This window comes from Taeniopygia guttata, chromosome 11 (assembly GCF_048771995.1).
Source record: "Taeniopygia guttata chromosome 11, bTaeGut7.mat, whole genome shotgun sequence".
Lineage (NCBI taxonomy): Eukaryota > Metazoa > Chordata > Aves > Passeriformes > Estrildidae > Taeniopygia > Taeniopygia guttata.
The window spans coordinates 5,090,336-5,108,625 of NC_133036.1; the positions used below are offsets into that span (position 1 = coordinate 5,090,336).

The 18,290-nt window shown below is 58.3% G+C and overlaps 1 protein-coding gene across 2 annotated transcripts; it reads right to left on the bottom strand.

Annotated features, from left to right (window-relative positions):
* Positions 1-403: 403 nt before the first annotated feature.
* Positions 404-17,534, bottom strand: FHOD1 (formin homology 2 domain containing 1). 2 transcript variants are annotated; one of them, XM_030282271.4, is made up of 24 exons: positions 17,139-17,393; positions 10,271-10,377; positions 10,084-10,148; positions 8,759-8,826; positions 8,561-8,666; positions 8,083-8,177; positions 7,546-7,657; positions 7,360-7,454; positions 7,128-7,271; positions 6,796-7,010; positions 6,532-6,642; positions 6,210-6,233; positions 5,511-5,564; positions 4,930-5,096; positions 3,755-4,677; positions 3,347-3,499; positions 3,021-3,203; positions 2,627-2,746; positions 2,313-2,474; positions 2,022-2,212; positions 1,757-1,949; positions 1,524-1,677; positions 1,262-1,438; positions 404-822 (listed from the first exon to the last, which is right to left on the bottom strand). In XM_030282271.4, exons 1-24 carry the CDS (start codon positions 17,322-17,324, stop codon positions 740-742), a joined length of 3,888 nt encoding a protein of 1,295 aa, XP_030138131.4. In that variant the 5' UTR covers positions 17,325-17,393; the 3' UTR covers positions 404-739. The 2 variants fall into 2 exon arrangements, with proteins under 2 accessions (XP_030138131.4, XP_030138133.4); XM_030282273.4 differs by lacking the exons at positions 5,511-5,564; positions 6,210-6,233 and having other exon boundaries at positions 17,139-17,534.
* Positions 17,535-18,290: the final 756 nt, after the last annotated feature.

Genomic DNA, 18,290 nt, shown 5'->3' on the forward strand with positions numbered 1-18,290 from the left:
GATACATGGCTGCTGTGCCCTGGACCTGCTCTAGAGGAGAACAACCAACCTGCCTCTAACCGAGGTCTGGGTCTGGCTAAACCCCCCAGGAGAGGTTTGTAAAGGAGAGGTGAAGTGAGACAATTTTACTGTGCTGTGGCCTTGTGCTCGAGCCACTGCTCCTGTCCTTGAGCATGCAGCCTTGAGCCTGGCAGCAGTCCTTGCTCCTTCTGGAAAAGTCCCCCAGCTGTCCCGGTATAGAGGGGTTCGTGCTGTCCCCAGAGGGACAATGATGCCTACAAGCCACAGGGCTGGCTGAGTGTTGCCCCAGGCAGCAGGGCTGGGGATGCAGAAGGGATACTGGCTTGGCCAGGGAGGAAGTACCACATCATTCTGGCCTCTCAGGTACAGGAACAAGAGAAGCTGACAGCATATCAAATCATTTTATTGCCACAGTGGCTGTGGGCCAGACCCAGTTCCCAGAGGGTATCTGAGCCCAGCCCCTTGACCCCTCTAATACTGTTGAGAAGATGAACCTCGAGCCTCCAAGCACGAGTGCTGAGCTTCCTCCATCCCAGTGGCCATGGAGCAGCTCTGGGGCATCACTCCCATCCTGCTGCCTGCACCTCTGGAAGCTGGAGGCCAGCAGGGCAAAGTGAGGCGAGGCCAAAGGTGCGGAGCGTGCTTTTCCTTGAACCACAGGGGCTGCCACCACGTCCTGCCCTGGGGCTGCTGGCAGTGGGGAGCAGCAAGAGCCCCCTCAAACCTCCATGCCAGGCGCCTGCCCCAGGCCCAGCGCCTGCACCAGGTCGTCGCTGAGCCCGCTCTTCAGCGTCCGCCGCACTGCGGGAGGGAGAGCGTGGCACTGGCAGCACAAACAGCCATGGGTGCCAGAGTCCCACACAGGGGGCCTGCTCAGCTAGGGCCAGGGCATGGACTGGTATCAGGGTACTTCATGGTGGCACACCCATGACGGGGGGAACAAGGGACAAGGCATGGGGACAGAGCACGGAGACACGGAGATGGAACAGAAGACAGCGACAGGGACAGAGATGAGAGGGAGTATGGGGATTGGGCAGAGCCTGGGAAGAGAGATGGGACAGGGCATGGCAAGAGAGACAAAGAGATGGGAAAGGGTAAGGGGACAGGGACACAGAGCTGGGAAAAAGCATCTGAGCAGGGACACAGACATGGGACAGGGACATGGAGATGGGACAGAGTACAGGGACAGAGTGTGGAACAGGGATGGAACAGGGCACAAGGACGCAGGGATGGCACTTACAGGACTTCCTGTTGACACGGGACCTCCTGCGCTCCTTGTTGGGGCAGGGTCGGGGGTTGGGATTGTGAGTCACTGATTTCACCAGCTGGTCCATGATTTCATCTGAAGCATCATCGGGTGAGCTGGGAACATCCTCCTGGGCTGGAGAGGTCTGGGTTGGGGTGCCATGCCCTGTTCCTGCATGGGGACAAAAAGGATGCTGGCACCAGCTGTTCCCAGCCAGCTGGGCACGTCTTGAGTTCCTCTGCCACCCTGCTCCTACCCTGGCTGGCTCGGCTGCGGCGGGCAGGGAGATCTGTGGGGGAGGTCAGCAAAATCTTCATGCTCTCGTGACCCGCTTCCATCTGCTCCTTGGGGCTGCTGGACACCATGGCAGGTGGCAGAACTGCCTCGGCAATGCCGGAGAACTTCTCAGTCTGCAGTGGGAGGAGATGTTGGTGCTGGGGACACGGGGAGTGTCACCTGCTGGTGGCGCCCAGCCGAGTGTCCCCGTACCTCGGTGATGAGCCGTCCCCGGGTTTTGCTGCGCTCGCGGTGGGCGGCGCGTTTCTTCTGCTGCAGCAGGACGCGCTCCCGGCAGGTGCGGTACTCCAGGGCGAACTCCTGCAGCAGTTTGCAGATGGACGTCACCTTCACTTCCCGCGCCACGCTCGCTGGGTACCCCAGGTACAGCAGGAAGGAGTGAAACCTACAGGAACATCAGTCACGGAGGGCCACCAACAGGACCGCAAGGTTCCTGCCGCGTCCCCAAGCCACCAACCTGTTGAGGACACGCCTGTGCACCACCTTCAGGACGATGATGCGCTGGGTGCTGTCCTTGAGGAATTCTGTCAGCTTCGTCTTCAGCACCGGCTTGGTCTCATGCTTGGCAATCACCTTCAGGTTGTGCCAGGAGGCCCTGCACCTCCGCTCCAGCTGCACCAGGCTGTTGGCCAGCTCTTCAAAGTCAACCTGGAAGAGTGAGATGTCAGTCCATGGCCATGCTGGTGTAGCTCGGCAGCCGCAGGTCCCACAGCCTCCCCTTGCCCAGGTGTCACCTGCCTTGCCTCACCTTGGCGGAGCGGGTGATGGAGGCAATTTCTGAGTAGAGGTCAGTGGTTTCTGGGAACTTCTCCACCACCATCTGGCAGAGATGGTAGAGCAGGGACTGCCGGTGCACTGTGTCCTTCACTTCCGAGACCTTCTCCAGGTAGCTGAGCTCAAAGCCTCTGCTCTGAAACCCAATGGACTCAGCAGGAACTCTCCTCCCTGCTCCAGCAGACTTCCAATCTGCAGATCCACTGAGTCCCCAGCAGTACCTCCCAGCTCCCCACAGACCCTTCTGGGTACCCACACACCATGGCTAGTCCTCACCCTGCTCCTCACCTGGGAACCATTCAAGAAGTTGCCCGTGGCCAGCAGTGTGGCCAAGATGCACTTGAATGTGTGATTTCTGGCCAGCTGCTCCATGCCTACCTTCAGATCAAAGAGTGGCTCTGCGATTTCCTGGGTGAGGGGAGAAGCAGGTGAGATCCCTTGGCCACTCTCTCCCTTGGGAGCTTCAGCATTCACCCATGAGGACAACCACCTCCTAAGCAATCCAAGCCCATGCTTGCCTTGGGGATCTGCGGCCCATCCCCAGCCATCTTGGGGTACCTCCCATGTTTGGATACGACAGGTCCTCACCAGAAACATGCTTGGCTCAGTGCTTAGCACTGCTGGGGTGTCAGCAGTGGTAGGGTGGAGGGCAGATGTGAAGATGTGATACATGGCTCTGTACCTGCTCCAGGCTCTCATAGTCCAGCTTGAAGGCCCAGAGCTGAAGCCTGGCCGTGAGGTCACTGATAGAAGACAGGGAGAGCAGGAACTGCTCTGCAGAGCCCAAAGGCACATCAGGATTGGCCAACTGGGCCTCCTGGATCTTCTGTTTTTCCTCCTCAGTTGGGACCATGGTTAGGATTTTCTGGAGCAGGGAAAGAGGGATATGTCAGACTCCCATACACAGGATTTGTCACCCCAGGCATCATGGCACGGACACCTCCAAGCCTGGGGAAATGACCTACTGAGGAACCTCAGAGGAGCTGAGCCTGCTTCTCTTGCCCTCACCTCAATTCCTTCCTTACTGACTGCAAATTCATCAAAGTTGAGCACGGCTGTCTTGATTATATGGATGGGAGGCAGCACAGTGAGGCCAATGTTGATGGCGTTGCTCCTCTTAGGGTCCAACACCACCACCACCTTCTTCCCATCAATGGCTTTCTGCAAAGAGGACAGAATGGATGGGGACAGCCAGGCAAAGAGCTCACCTTCATGAACTTATGAACATGGGGAACCAAACACAAACCAGGCAGTGAGCCAAACCAAATCTGTGCATGGCCTATAACCATCCCCACTGAGCCTCCAGGCTTCTGGTGCCCATCCTTGACATAGGGAATGGGTAACAGGGTCCCCAGAGGAACCCACAGCCTTCCTCCCACCCATCAAGTCCCCTTGGCCAATGGTGCCCAGTGGTACCTTTGAGGTTGGCGCTTCCTTTGACCGTGACTCAAAGAGATGCTCCAGTTTGGCAGTATTGACCTCGACATTCTGCAGGGATGCCCAAAGTGTTCCCTGGCCAAACCTGCCAGGCTCCACAGTGCCATCCAGCTGCTTCAGCTCCTTCCAGAAGAGCTTCACTGTCCTCTTCTTCTTGGCCTGGGAGGGGCCATCTGTTGTTGAGGGACCTGGCAGCCCTGGTGGGGGCAGGCAGCCAGGGACTGCAGGAGGTGGAGGTGGTGGTAGTGGGCAACCAGGGAGTTCAGGAGGTGGAGGTGGTGGACAACCAGGGAGCGCAGGAGGTGGAGGTGGTGGGCAACCAGGGATGGCAGGAGGTGGAGGTGGTGGTGGTGGGCAACCAGGGAGCGCAGGAGGTGGAGGGGGAGCCATGAATGTTCCAGCACTCATTGCTTCAATGCCAGGATGGAGGAAAGACCCATTGGTCATTGGCCCTGTGTCCAGGATGTCAAAGTCTTCTTCTTCACCCAAATCGGTGAAGTCCAGGTCCTTGATCTTCAGCTGCACAGGGATGGTCTCCAGGCGCTCCCATGTCAGCTCTGTGTCCTTTTTGATGGGCATCATCCCGGTGTTCTCCAGCTTCTGCGTGTGGGTCTCATCATCTATGCTGGACATGGCACGCACCAGCTTGGCATGGGCACTGGCTACTGGCCCGTCTGGAGCCCTGCCACGGAGCCGGGGACTCTCCTGCTCCTGGCTGCTACTTCCCTTGGTGTCCATCTCCACCTCACCCTGGATCTGGGGGGATAAAGGTCTTTCATGGAACATCTTCTCCCTCCCCGACTCCGAGGAGCCCTTGGCATACAGCATGTCCAGCATAAACTTGGTGTCAGAGGAGATGGTGCTGCAGGAGTCAGTGATGTCAGATCGAGCCAAATGAGACCCTGCAGGGAAAGAGGGAGAAGCTGGGACAATCTGCTTGGAGGGGCCAGGTGGTGCTGGGCTCAGTGTAGAGCTGGAGTCCTGCTCTGCAGTGGGGTGTGCTCAGATGCTGGCATTTTGAGCAAGGAGGTACCACCAGCTCCTCCAAGGCTCTGTGTGTCACAGATACAGGCATGGGATGGGGACCGAGGGGCCACTAATCCCCACCCCAGGGACCCAGACGAGCTGGGAGCACACACCCTGGCAGCACCTACTTATGCTGGGTGGCTCCATCCCGGAATCAGAGGTGCCATGGTCTCTTTCCCATGCAAGAGCAGTAGGATGCTCCAGTGTAGTATCGCTGAGGACATCAAGGCGTCCCTTGGCCATGGAAGAGATCTTCTCCTTCTGGGCTGCAGCCAGGTTCTCCAAAAAGCGAGCTCTGCAAGATGGGGTGGATGTTGGCCAAAAGCAAAGCAGGGATGGGGACAATAGGGACAACCAGCAAACCACACCACGCCACACTGCACAGCCAGTCCCACAGCACAGAAATCCCCTGCACTGCTCACACCACATCGCGGACACCAAGGATTCAACCTCCTCTGAGCCCTGCAGAGAGCGGTGATGGCCCCACGGCTGTGCCAACAGGGTGCTGCTGTCACCAGTTGGTCCCAACAGACCTGGTGTTCACTGCAACCCTCATCCAAAAGCTGCAAAACCCAGGAGGGCACCGAGGCAGAGACTTGAGGGCATGCTCCTGCTCCTCAGGCCCTGTGTGGCCAGAGCCAGGATACCTCCAGCCAGGTACCAGTCCAAGGAAGCGCATGCCTGGAGACACACGCATGCCTCTACTTACTCAAACTTCTTCAAAATAGGCTTGTCCCCATGCAAGGAGGGGGCATCCTCCCGCCTGAGGGAAAACAGGGGTTAGCCCCCACTGCTGGCAGTCCCCTGGGGCTCGTGTCTCCTGCACACACCCACCTGGCAGCCCTCCAGCATGGAACCCTTGCCCCATGGCCCCAGGAGAGCCCTGGCAAGTCCCTTCCAGCCCAGGCACCACGTGGCATCAGGTGCTGGAGAGATGGGACATTGTCCATTACCTGGAGCGGGCTGTGCCACCCCCAGCAAGAACACCTCACCCCAAAGCAGGGATCAGAGGGTGCCACATCCTGTGGGGTGATGGGGGAGTGGGTTGGGGTCCCACAGGTAGGACTTGAAGGGGAGAGGCAAGGGATGGAGGCAGCAAGGTGAGTGCAAGTGCCTGCTCCCCCAGAGCATCATAGGACATGGCAAGGGAGAATTAACAGGACATTAAGCTGAAAGAGAGTAGGTTTATATTGGATATTAGGAAGAAATTCTTCCCTGTGAGGGTGGTGAGACACTGGCATGGGTTGCCCAGAGAAGCTGTGGATGCCCCATCCCTGTAAGACTAGGCTGGATGCTTTGAGCAACCTGGTCTAATGGAAGCATTGGAGCTAGATGCTTTTTAAGGTCCCTTTCAACCCAAACTATTCTGGGATCCTATGACCATGCACGTGCAGAGCCAGGCACTTACCAGACAGGGGCAGTTTGGTGCAGCCTGCAAAAGGAAAGACAGAAAGAGTGGGCAGAGGAGAGGGCAAGCGTGGGCAGAGAGGAGAATGAGGAGGAGCTGGAGCAGAGCTGTGCATGCCCGAAGGATGCCTTGGAGCCCCTGGCTGGACCTTTGAGACCTGCTGCCCCACCAAACATCTGTCCAGCTCCAGCGCCCTCCCAGACTGCTTCCCCCTGGGGAAAGGCCGAGTGTGCCCTGAGATGAACACACCCCATGCTTCTGGGAGCCCACCCTGCTGCCCTGGGGGGGACCTCCATGCCCCCAGCCCCTCCTGGCTCCTTACTTGTACACGCTGCGCTCTCCTGGGCCCGGGGGCTGCTCCTTCTCAGCCAGGGGTGGGGCCAGGGCCAGCCGCACACTGGACGTGCTGTTGTAGATGCTGGTGGGACAGGGTCTGGAAGAAGATGACAGGGACTGAGAGCAGGTCCCACAGGACTGCTCTCCACCCTGACACCAGCAATGGATGCAAGTGCTGCTTATGCAGCATCTTGGTGTCTTCACCATCCCATGAGCATCCCCACCACAGACCACCTCCAGCTGCACTTACTCTGCTGGGCTGCTTGGTGCAGGGATAGGCAGGGTATCCTCAGCTGGGGGCTCCTTCGGAGTGCCAGGAGACTCCAGCAGTGGCTGGGCATCGGCACTGGGATCCTGAGAGCCACCCTGGGATCGCCGCCCACGCCGGCCCTCGTCTGTCCTCCTCCGCTCTTTGCGTCCCCCTGAGGGCGGCTCTTCCACATCATCCTCCAGCTTCAGAGCACTCTGTGGAGGGACTAGGGGCATGGCACCGGGCACAGCAGCATCCCTGCCGCTCCATGCACTCACCCTCCCTGCTGGAGGCACTGGCACATGGCCAGATCCTGCTGGAGCCCCACTCACCTCGTAGAGCGTGAACTGCTGCTTCAAGTCGAGGTCGGTGCCCTTGCTGCCCAGGTACTGCTGCACCACCTGCTCCATGCCCTGCTGCTCCAGGCAGTCGGTCACGTCGTAGAAGGTGTCCTGGTCTGGGAGAGCTGCCAGTGTCTGGGCAGAATCAGAGGGATGCTGCTGGCACTGGGGTGACCAACACTGAGCCCCAGCAGTGTGGCACCACGGGGACACCCCCCCAGACCTTGTTGATCAGTGTCATGGTGAACACCAGCAGCTCGGTGTCAGCCCCGTTGCGCTGCTCCAGGATGGCCATTAAGTTGGACCACGGACAGGCTCCTGGGAAAAGGGGCATGAAGAGGTGACATGCAGGCCAGGGGTGACACTGTCCCCCAGCAGGGACCTGGCAGGAAGCTGGAGCTGCACTCACCCCTCGCCTGGTCCACGGCGTTGACGGCGCGGATGAGCAGCAAGGCATTGGGCTCGGTGTACTCCACAAACACCAGGAGCAGCTTCAGTGCTGTCTTCACCACCAGGCGAAACTGGGACAAGGGATGGCAGCTGGGACAGCAGCACTGACAGGGGCCTGCCTGCGTCTGCTGGGGCACTGTGGGGTGGCTGTGCCCATGCCCCAGGACTGGGAGCTTTGCTGTGGGGCCAGGGACCTGCAGCTGTGAGGCTGATGGCCAAGAGGCACTGGGAAGGGAGCTGGAGCAGGAGTGTCTTACTCAAGCTCTGTGCCTGGGAATGCAGTCACATGAGGACAGGGAGGTCTGCAGATCCTGGGTGACTTCCAGAAGGCTGGGAGCAGGACCCAACACAAGCAATGGTACCAGGGTACCAAGCCCAGAGGCAGAAAGTGAAGTACATCCTCTGAGGGATGGTTCAAGGGGACAGCCACAAGCAGGGAAGGGAAGGGGGTGCAGTGGAGGGCACAGGCAGCCCCCCAAGAGCAACAGGCACTCACTGGGCTTCCTGACAGTGTGTACAGCCACTGGACAGTCTCATTGTGGTTGATGACACCTTGCATTCCGTCCACGAAGAGCATGATCTGGCTCAAGGCTGCAAGGCAGAGAGTGGGCAGGCCAATGGTGCAGCAGGCAGGGGTTGGGAATTCCCATCCCTGCACAGCATCATTGCAGCAAGGGCAATGTCTGGCTGCTGGGAAGGCAGAGTAGCCCTAGTGGACTTTCTGACTCGCCTGCCCTGAGTGCCAGCCTCCCTCCCTCAGGACAAGCACAGAATCCTGGAATGCTCTGGGTTGGAAGGGACCTTTAAGACCCATTTCAACTCCCCTGCCACAGGCAGGGACACCTTCCATTAAACCAGGTTGCATAGAAGATCCATCCAGCCTGGCCTTGAACACTTCCAGGGATGGGGCATCCACAGCTTCTTTAGGTAACCTGCTCTGCATCCAGAGAGGTGCCCTGTGCCCAAATACCAACCCCGGAGGATGTAATTCTGGTAGTTCTGGTCAGCCTCTGCCCCCACTTTGATCAGGCACGTCAGCCCCTCCAGGTTCACAAACTCCGGCACCAGGTCCTTGTCCTCCTGTGGGGAGAAGGCCAAGTGTCACCACAGTGTGGGGTGGGCAGCCAGCCCTGGGGGAGCCCCTGTCCCCCACCACACCAGCATCACCTCACCTGGAAGAGCTGCTTCAGGGAGAAGAGGGACCTCCGCAGCTCGGGGCCCTGTGAGTTGTACAGCTTCTCTGGGAGGAAAGGAGACATGTGGTGTGAGTGGCTCACCGCTGAATTGGGGCTCCCAAATGCTCCCAACTTCCTGGGAAAGCCCCTCATCCTGACTTATCCTGATCCTGATCCCTGTGCCATCACCCCAGCATTGCCCCGGCTGTGGGACACACTGGCTGGAAGCAGCTGCTGTACCACAACTACACATTTCAGCCCTCCCACTTTCCTATTTCCTTTTTTGTGCCCTCTTTTTCTGACCAGCAATGACACAAATATCCCCTTTGGTTTCCTGTGCAGAACCTAAACAGGAACACAGGCAGGAGGTTGAGCTACTTTTAGCCATGCCTCCCTGGGCACAGCCATGCCATGGTTCCAGAGTTCTCAGCAGCTCCAGGGCTTGGGAAAAACCACAGGATGGGAATAGGAAGGCCAGTAGTGTGCCACAGGTTGCTCAGGGACAGGACTGTCACTGGGGTGGAGACTGTGTGCTTATGGGGGTGGTGCCTGCAGGCAGGAGCCATCGTGGAGCAGCCAGGAAGGCTCCATGAAGACACCAAAGCCTTTGGGACCAGCATTTCCCACATGCAAAAACTGAGTTAGCCAAGCATCCCAACTTATTTGGGTCCGGCTTAGAGCTGCAACAAGCTAAAAACAAGATGTCCAAGTAGTCCTCCAGATATGCCCTGTAAAACACAGTGACCTGGCAGCCTCCTCCACTTGCTTATCAGCTTGTCAGGGAGCTGAGAGGGAAGGCAGAGCTGCTGGGAGGAACAGCAGAAGAGCTCAGGGCTCAGACAGAGCCTGGGAACTGCTGGCAAAGAGCAAGACCATGACCCTGACCCTGGGCTTCCTGCCCCTTCCTGCATAGTTCAGCTGCAGCCCTGCACAGTCAGCTGATGCCCTTCTGGCATCACTCTGCTCAGTGCTTGTTTTTCCCCTGCCAAAGGCAAAAAAAAAGGCTTGAAACTCCTGAATATTTTGCAGGACCTCAGAGCAGGCTGCCTGAACCATGGCAGCACTTTCTGCTGCGCAAGAGCCCTTTGTTTATGTCTTACAGCTATATTTAGAGCTTGCCTGAATGACCCAGAATAACTGCAGTGGGTGGTGGGCTCCCAGCCCAAGAGGCAAAAGTCCTGATCTCTGGGAGGGTTATGGGGTGGCAGCAGCCCTCTCCATCACAAAAACCCTGGCCAAAACTCACTGCAGAGGCAAAGCTCCACCCTCCAGGGCAGTGGAGCTGCTGGACCAGGCTGGAGGAGGGAGCAGCCCCGACTCACCGATGATGGCGTGGACTCGGACGGAGAGCTGCGTGCGCAGGATCAGGGTCGGCCGCCTCCCCTTCCTAAGGTGGGGAAATGTGCTGTGAGTGCCTGCAGTGGGAGCCCCACAGCTCCTCCCCATGGTGTACACACACATGTGGGGTCCCCGTACCCCCATGGGCCTCAGATACCTCATGTGCCCTACCTGACCTCCTCATAGAAACCCTCCAGATCATCCTTCTGTTCCAGCAGGGATAAGTCAAGGTCCAGGTAGTGTCCAGAGGGTGAGACCTGCAGCGTGCAGTCCTCCAGCTGGGGATGCAGACAGCGAGGCTGAGTGCCCATGCCCACCACAGCCCTACAGGCTCCCAGAGCATTCCCAGGCCACCCCCCGCCCATCCTGGCAGGCACATCCTGGAGTGAGGTGGCATGTCCCACCTGTCCCCAGTCACTGGCTCTGCAGGGAGACGCCCGAGCACCTCCTGCTCAGCCTGTGGCAGCAGCTCTCAGGCCACAGAGAGAAACACACAACTTTCCCAGGCATTGCCTGAGAAAGGCTGTGAGAAGATCAGAGAAAAGAATGAGAAACAATTCTTATCTTCACTTGCTGCACCTATTGTTGTGAACACGTAGATTGTTTACCAAAAGGTGGTTTCTTAATTAGAAATGGTGATAGTGTTTGGATTCAGGACCAATTAAGTCTACGTATACTGTAACTGTCTATAAAAGCAATGGGTTACTTAATGCAAAGAGAGATTGATCAACCTTCTGTGAATCATGGAGTGAATGCTAATTATTACCTGGGCAGGGGCTTGTCACAACGACATCAGCCTGGTGCTGGTTGTGGAGAAACACGGAGCCCCAGGCTGGAAGAGGGTGAGTGAGGGCAGTCCTGCCAGCATTGAGCTCCTCAGCAATCCCTGGGTGGGACCCACGGCAAGGGGTTGATTGGCTCCCTTTAGTCAGCAGGGGCTCAACTGGGGCAGGATCCACCTCCTCCCAGGGCTGGCAAATTGACCCCGCCTGCAGGGACTGGGTCTGAGGGCACCCAGCCCAGCCAGGGACCCCCCAAAGCAGTGAAATCCCTGGGATGTGCCCTGGCTGACACACCCTCTGACTCAGCCCAGAGCCACGTGGCATCTTCCATCAGAATTCCAGTCAGCACAGCCCTGGGATGAGGCTGGGGCAAGGGGCACCTTCCCACAAAATCCATGCACAGCACCCACGGTGCACAGCCAGTGGGCACTGCACCCACAGCGTCCATGAGGTACCCTGGAGCCAGCAGCACCCCACAGCACCCAGGCACGTCTTCTGGGACACAGCAATTCACCCTCGAGGTATGAGCAGAGCAGAGGAGGGCAGTGCCAGCACCCTGCCTCCCCTGCACGCTGGAGCCGTTCCCAAACCACTTGCAACTCCCCTGCCCCACCCTCTCCCTGCTCATCCCATCTCCGAGGAACGCATCTGCAGGGCAGGAGCTGAGGACTGGGATAAAACCCCAGTATTAAAGCTGCTCATGCTGCAAACAAGAGCAGGTAGTGCAAGCAGCAATAGGGGAGAGAAATGGGGATCCATCAGCCATCTAAAACCCCACCTCAATTTCAGCACCAAATTGCAAAAGCTCCAGGCACAGTCCTGTGGCTGAAGAGCTCAGATGGGAACAGTCACAGCTTCTCTGCCTTTCCCTTCAATGCCTTTCCCCACTGTGGCCCTGGAGATCCCACAGCAGCTCTGGGTAAGGCTCCAGCATCTCACTGGGATTCCTTTCCATGGCATTCCCATCTCCTTGCATGGCAGCATTGTGCACAGGCTCACACATGTGAATTCACTCTGAGTGTGACGTTAATACCAGAGGGTAAAGTCAAATGACACATGCATGAAGTAATTAATATGGGCAATTTGGCAGGGCACTGTTGGTGGTTTGGATGTTGATGTGTCCCACTCCACCTCCTGTGGCCACTGGCCACGCCAGCCAGCCATGGCAACGTGCAGCAAGCACAGGCTGCTGGCACTGGGCAGGTACTCCTGGCTGCCAGCTCTGCCTTCACAGCACGAGTCTCTAACACTGACCCCACACAGGGTTTGCTCAGGGGAATCTTGCCTCCTCTGGGCTGTCACAGCCCCAGCAAGCCAGAGTTAACATCCCCAGCTCCTCTGGCTCTGGTGACATGTCCCAGCTGGCGGGGGGAGGCCAAGCCCCGGGACCTGACCCCGCCTATTTCCCGTGTGAGCCTGGCAGCGTTTCCCACTAGGGATGCTCCAAGCACTGGGCCCTGGCGTGGCTGTGGCCTCCCTGGGGATGGACAGAGGCTGTCCCAGGCTCCTGCAGCCCTGCCAAAAATCCTGGGCAGCACTTCCATGTCAGGGAGCAGCAACTGCCCAGGGCCAGGGGCTGTTCAGACAAGGGGTTTACACCCTGTAGGATCAAGCTGGGATCCCAGTGTCATGCTGCTGGGGGCAGCAAGTTGGGGTCACAGGTCACTGACAGCTCCCAGTGCAGGGTGGCTCTGATTGATCTGTCTCCTGCCTGGTAAACCATTACAGAATGAGCCAGATTTTGAGGGCAAAGCAGAGCTGGGAGAGGAGAGTGTCCCACGCTCACACATCCAGCCCGTGGCTCCTGGGAGTCCCAGCCACCCTGCAGCAGGATGGATGGATGGGTGGGTGGATGGATGGATGGATGGATGGATGGATGGATGGATGGATGGATGATGGATGGATGGATGGGTGGATGATGGATGGATGGATGGGTGGGTGGGTGGGTGGGTGGGTGGGTGGATGGATGGATGGGTGGATGGATGGATGGATGATGGATGGATGGATGGATGGATGGATGGATGGATGGATGGATGGATGGGTGGATGGGTGGATGGATGGATGGATGGATGGGTGGATGGGTGGGTGGGTGGGTGGGTGGATGGGTGGATGGGTGGATGGGTGGATGGATGGATGGATGGATGGATGATGGATGGATGGATGGATGGATGGATGGATGGATGGATGGATGGATGATGGATGGATGGATGGATGGATGGATGATGGATGGATGGATGGGTGGATGGATGGATGGGTGGATGGATGGATGGATGATGGATGGATGGATGGATGGATGGATGGATGGATGATGGATGGATGGATGGGTGGATGATGGATGGATGGATGGGTGGATGGGTGGGTGGGTGGGTGGGTGGATGGATGGATGGGTGGATGGATGGATGGATGATGGATGGATGGATGGATGGATGGATGGATGGATGATGGATGGATGGATGGGTGGATGATGGATGGATGGATGGATGGGTGGATGATGGATGGATGGATGGGTGGATGGGTGGGTGGGTGGGTGGGTGGATGGATGGATGGGTGGATGGATGGATGTCCTTCACCCACTCACGGGGAGGTTCTGGGGTCTCGCTGAGGACACAATGCTGGTGTCAGCCCTGATGTGTAACAAGGACCCACGACCTGGAAAAGGTTTCTGTCTGTGTTGAATGCTCCACCCCTGGAAGTGTTCAAGGCCAGGCTGGGTGGGACTTGGAACAAGAGCTCTAAAGGAAGGTGTTGCTGCTCATGGCAGTGGGGTGGAATAAGATGATCCCTTTAAGGTCCCTTCAAACCCAAACCATTCCAGGATTCAATGGGGATGTAATGGAAACCTCCTCACCTCCAACATGGAGACATTGTCCATGCACAGACAAACTCACACCACCCACCACAGCATCACATTTTCCTGCTCACTCCTATCACAGCACCCCCACATGGGAGGATGCTCCGAGGCCAGGAAGCAAATATCCTCTTTATCTGCCAGCAAAGGAAACACTTTGACCCCCTTTCTAACACTTTCTTTTTGCAGTAACCACAATTTCCCAATGTCGCTGCAGCTCTCCTAGAAAGCCTGTGGGGAAATTACAGTAAAATATATTATTTAAATATACCAGGCAGCAGTTAAACATGAGGCACTGACAGGTCAGAAAGCCCTGGCATCACCAGCTGCTCATCATCCTCCCAAAACACACAGGGGCTGATGGTTTACAGAGTTACACCAGCCACAGGACCCACCCCAACCCCAGCCAAGTGCATTCACCACATTTTAGCTGCAGGGCTAAGAGGGGTGTCCACTGCCAGGGCACCCAGGTGCTTGCCCACTCCTGCATGATGGATGGCAGCAGATGGATGAGAACACTGCCACTGCCTTCTGGGGGCAGGAAATAATACCCAAGCCAGGAGGGATCTCTGGAGGTCACCCAGAGTCAGCCCAGAAGTGCAAACCTGCTTCCCTCTGGAAGCTCCTCCAGGGCTCACTGCTCATCAACAGAGCTGTGGCAGCGGGAGCACCCCAGTCCTAGGCAGCAGTTGGTGTCGTGGAAAAGCCATGGCATGAATGCCTGGCTGCATCTCCCTTCCAGGGATCCATGCAAGGAATGGATCCTTGTTGGGATGCGTGCTGGGAGCTGGGGAGTGCTGGGGGCTGCTGAGCACCAACACTCAGTGCTGCTGCTGATCCCTCCTCACTGCTTTTGTGCAGTCCAGGGGTGAAGTGGGGCAAAGACTCTCACCAAAGCCCTCCTCAAGCCTGTTAGGAAACAGAGGGCACCAGGGCCGTGGGATGGGGATTGCTCACTTCACACACAGAGATTGCCCCACCAGCACATCTACTGAGTACAAGAGCTCTCAGCAAGTTTATGGCACTGAGGCCAGTGAACTGTTTGCTCTTCCCAGATTTCCGGGGGAGGAAGGAGAATGTAAAAATCTAGCCTGATGGGTTTTGCAATTGTTTGGAAAAATCCCCAGATTCAGAGGCGAGATAGTGCTCAGGGGCATTTGGGGACTTAAAGGACAGCCAAAAAAACCTGCCCTGTCAAAACCTGCCTGCAGAGGTTCAGAGAATGACCACGCCCTGCACAAGCATCACCCAAGGGTACTAGAAAAATGCTGGAAAGCTGAGAAGATAGTATCAGCCTGGAGGCAAACAATGCAGCAGCAGCAAACAAAGCAGGAAGGTATTTCCAAGCACAAACACACTTCCCGGAGAGCATGAAAAAGTCATCAGTGACAGATCATGTTCAGGGAGAGGAAGCACCAAGGGTGTCATGGGGCAGGACAGGCTATTCAAGGCAGTGATGCTTGCACCAGAAACCTCTTGCTCATCATCTCTAAGCTGTCCCCAGCACAGGGGCTGCTTAGCTGGGCCCAGCAAGAGTAGGACTCAGCTGCTCTCCCATGGGTGCCTGCAGCTCAGTCTTCCTCCAGCGATGAGGGTACCCCAGCCCAGCTCCCTCCTGGCTGCTGCATCCTCCTCCAGTGTTCTGCAGGTCCGGGCATGAGCCCAGCAGGACAAACCTGGCACCTGGCATTCCCAGATGAATTTTTTTACAGCCAGTTCCTTGGGAAAAATCTGAGTGTTCATCTACTAATTTTAGGGTGGTGACTAATGGAGCTGAGTGCAACCTGGCACAAAAGGCACCAGGGGAGGCTTTGGCTGGTCATGCCAGGGGAACGACATCTGCATGGCTCCAAGAGTGCCAGCTCTGAATTTTGACTGAACTGAGTGGCCTGGGAGACCGACATCACTGCACAGGCTGTGAATCCTGCTGTGGGAGGCTCCCAGTGAGCACATTTGCTCATGCAAACCCCAGCCAGCATCCCAGCCTGTCAGGTGGGGCATTCTGCAGCCCTCGCTGCCTCAGAGAGCGCTGCCCGGTAAAGGCAGCATGGTTTATAACCTATACAATCCAGAAATCTGGTTTAAAAACCCAGAACAGGATCCAGGCTGTTCACCTGTGGTTTCACCAAGGGTGAATGGGATGATACAGGGAAAAAATATCCAGAGCTTGGTGTAGGTAGAGAACAGAGCCTGAAATCCCAGGATCAACACACTTCTGGTGGGCACAGGACCTCCTTGCAACGCTCCCGCCCTCGGGAACGCAGTGTCCAGGTTCCCCTCCCCCTCCACTGCCCCGTGCCACCATGGCAGCACCCTGGGCTGGGGATCCCGTTACAGCCAGCTCCTGCCCAGCTCCTGCACACGCCTGAAACTTGAGTTTGCTCCATTCGTCATGTCTCCAGGCTGTTTGTTCCCAAACAAACTCCCCTTAGTCACCACCTAAAAATCCCATGACGGCGACATGAGACGCTGCTTCTTTGCTCCAAGAAAAATGAAAAGGGGAATAAACGGGACGTTTTTTTTTCTTTTTTTTTGTGCAGGCAAAGGTCTCAAAGTGATCGCCTCTCCCCTGGAAGGTCAGCAAGCTCAGTGTCGGGCACAACGAGCTGAATTTCACCCTCCTGCTGCTCCATCTCTCCGCTCTAGCTCTGAGCGGAGCTCCCCCCAGCCAGCCGGGGTTCCTGCCTCCCTTCCCTGCACTCCCGTAGCGCTGCAGGACGGAGATGCTCAGCTATTGCCAAGCTCTGCTGGGTCCCGCGTTCCTAAAGAAGAAAACAAGCCTGTCCCCATCCTGAGAAGGATGCTCCGAGAGCATCACACCCACAGCAGGTACACAGGGAGGGTGCCCTGTCTCCCCTTTCCCCCCCACTTCCCAGCCCGAGCCAGACTTGAGGACACACAAACAAGGCACGGGTGCCTCGCTTCACATCCAGCCTCCTGCCTTCCTGCCAGCTGAAGGAAATTGCTCAGCATACATTTCCGTACTGCTCTCCGCTGACAAAGCTGCTGCCGGACCGCTGGGATGAGGGGCTGGGGGCCGTCCGCCCCCACCATCACCTCCCCAAGCTCCGGGCGCCGCAGAAAGAAGCAACACTGGAAGTGTCCCAGGCGGAGCGGTGCGCTCCGCTCCCGGCGTGGAAGTGCGAGGCCGGGGCGGAACACGCCGCCTGCCTCAGCCCGACCACACGGGGATGGACGCGTGCCTTCATCCCGCTTCCCCCTGCCACGGTTCCTCCGCTCTGAGCGGCACATCCTCTTCCTCCCGCCGACTCACGAGGGGCGGCCGAGGCTGGCATCTCCCGAAGGCTCACCCCGGGGACACGCCGTCCCATCCCTCGCCCCCCCGGTGCCCTCCAGCCGGCAATTCCCACCGCACCGGGCTTTCCCCGCCGTCCCCGTCCCCGCTCACCGGCAGCGGGGCCCCGACCAGGCGGTGCAGCGCGGGCAGCTGCGCCCCCAGGGCCAGCGCCTCCTCCAGGGCGTACACCGGGGCTCGCCGGGGCTCCGGGAAGCTGCCGAAGGCGAAGGGATCCGCGTCCTCCAGGTACTGCACCCGGCACGGCACCGTCGCCTCCGCCGCCTCCGCCACCGCCATGGCCCCGCCGCCGCCGCGGCCCCGTGCGACGCCGCTCCCGGGGCGGGCACGGGCCGGGCCCGGCCCCCTCGCCCTGCCCGGCCCCGGAGAGCCGCTCGCCGCTCGCTGCGCCCTCCCGCGGGCCCGGCCGGGAAGGATGCTCCAGGCACCGGGATGCTCCGGGCTCTGGGGGGCTCCACTGGAACGCTCCGGCATCAGGGGTGCTCCAGGATGGATGCGCCGCGTTCTGGGGGGCTCCATCAGGGTGGCCCCGTATCGAGGATCTCCAGACCCCAGGCTGCTCCGGCGTCAGGGGTGCTCCAGGACCTGTGGGGCAGCACTGGGATGCTCCAGGATGCTCCAGGCCCCATGAGGTTCCAGGTGAGCACGGATGGGCAGCTGGGCTCAATCTCCCCATCCCGGGGCACGGGGGAAGCAGCACAGGATGAGCTTCCTGGATCCAGGGGTGTTGTGGTGCTGCCCTGGAAGTGGGGCATACTGAGCTCAAACTGCAAAGCAAAGCTGTGTAAAACCCATTTTACTTTCTTTTTGACAGGTTACCTGGACAATGACAGTGATCAGATGTGATGGGGTGGTGGGCAAGGAGCTTTCCCCTTGCTCCTGCCTCCAGCTGCGTTCCCCAGCCGTTGGCTTCTGCTGGCAAACATTTGTAGCACGTTTGTACCCAGGCAGAGAGATGAGAAAAGGTGATGCCACCGAGGCCCCCAGGGAAGTGTCCTGTGGCCCATTCCTACCTGGCCAGTGGGCTCAAGCTGGCACTCAGCATCTGAGAGTGCCCATGCCACAGGCACTGCCAGCCAGAGGTCTTGCTCTGGCTAAGGTGTCGTGTCCTGTCCTCCAGGGACATGTGGGCACAGGTCAGAGCTGGCTCTCCATGGAGCACTCTGCCAGCATCCCGTCTCTCTGGGCTGCCCACCCAGAACGTGGGAGGCTCAGGGATGGGGTGTGGGAGATGGAGCACCTGCC

What these genes read in the sequence shown, in the direction of transcription:
- FHOD1 (XM_030282273.4), bottom strand. Translation starts at nt 17,519, where the DNA reads ATGCCGGAGCGTTCCAGTGGAGCCCCCCAGAGCCCGGAGCATCCCGGT. An exon ending in CCAGAATTACATCCTCCGGG is followed by an intron (nt 8,178 to 8,560) that starts GTTGGTATTTGG and finishes TCTGCCTTGCAG; the next exon opens with CCTTGAGCCAGATCATGCTC. An exon ending in ACTATGAGAGCCTGGAGCAG is followed by an intron (nt 2,747 to 3,020) that starts GTACAGAGCCAT and finishes CCCCTCACCCAG; the next exon opens with GAAATCGCAGAGCCACTCTT.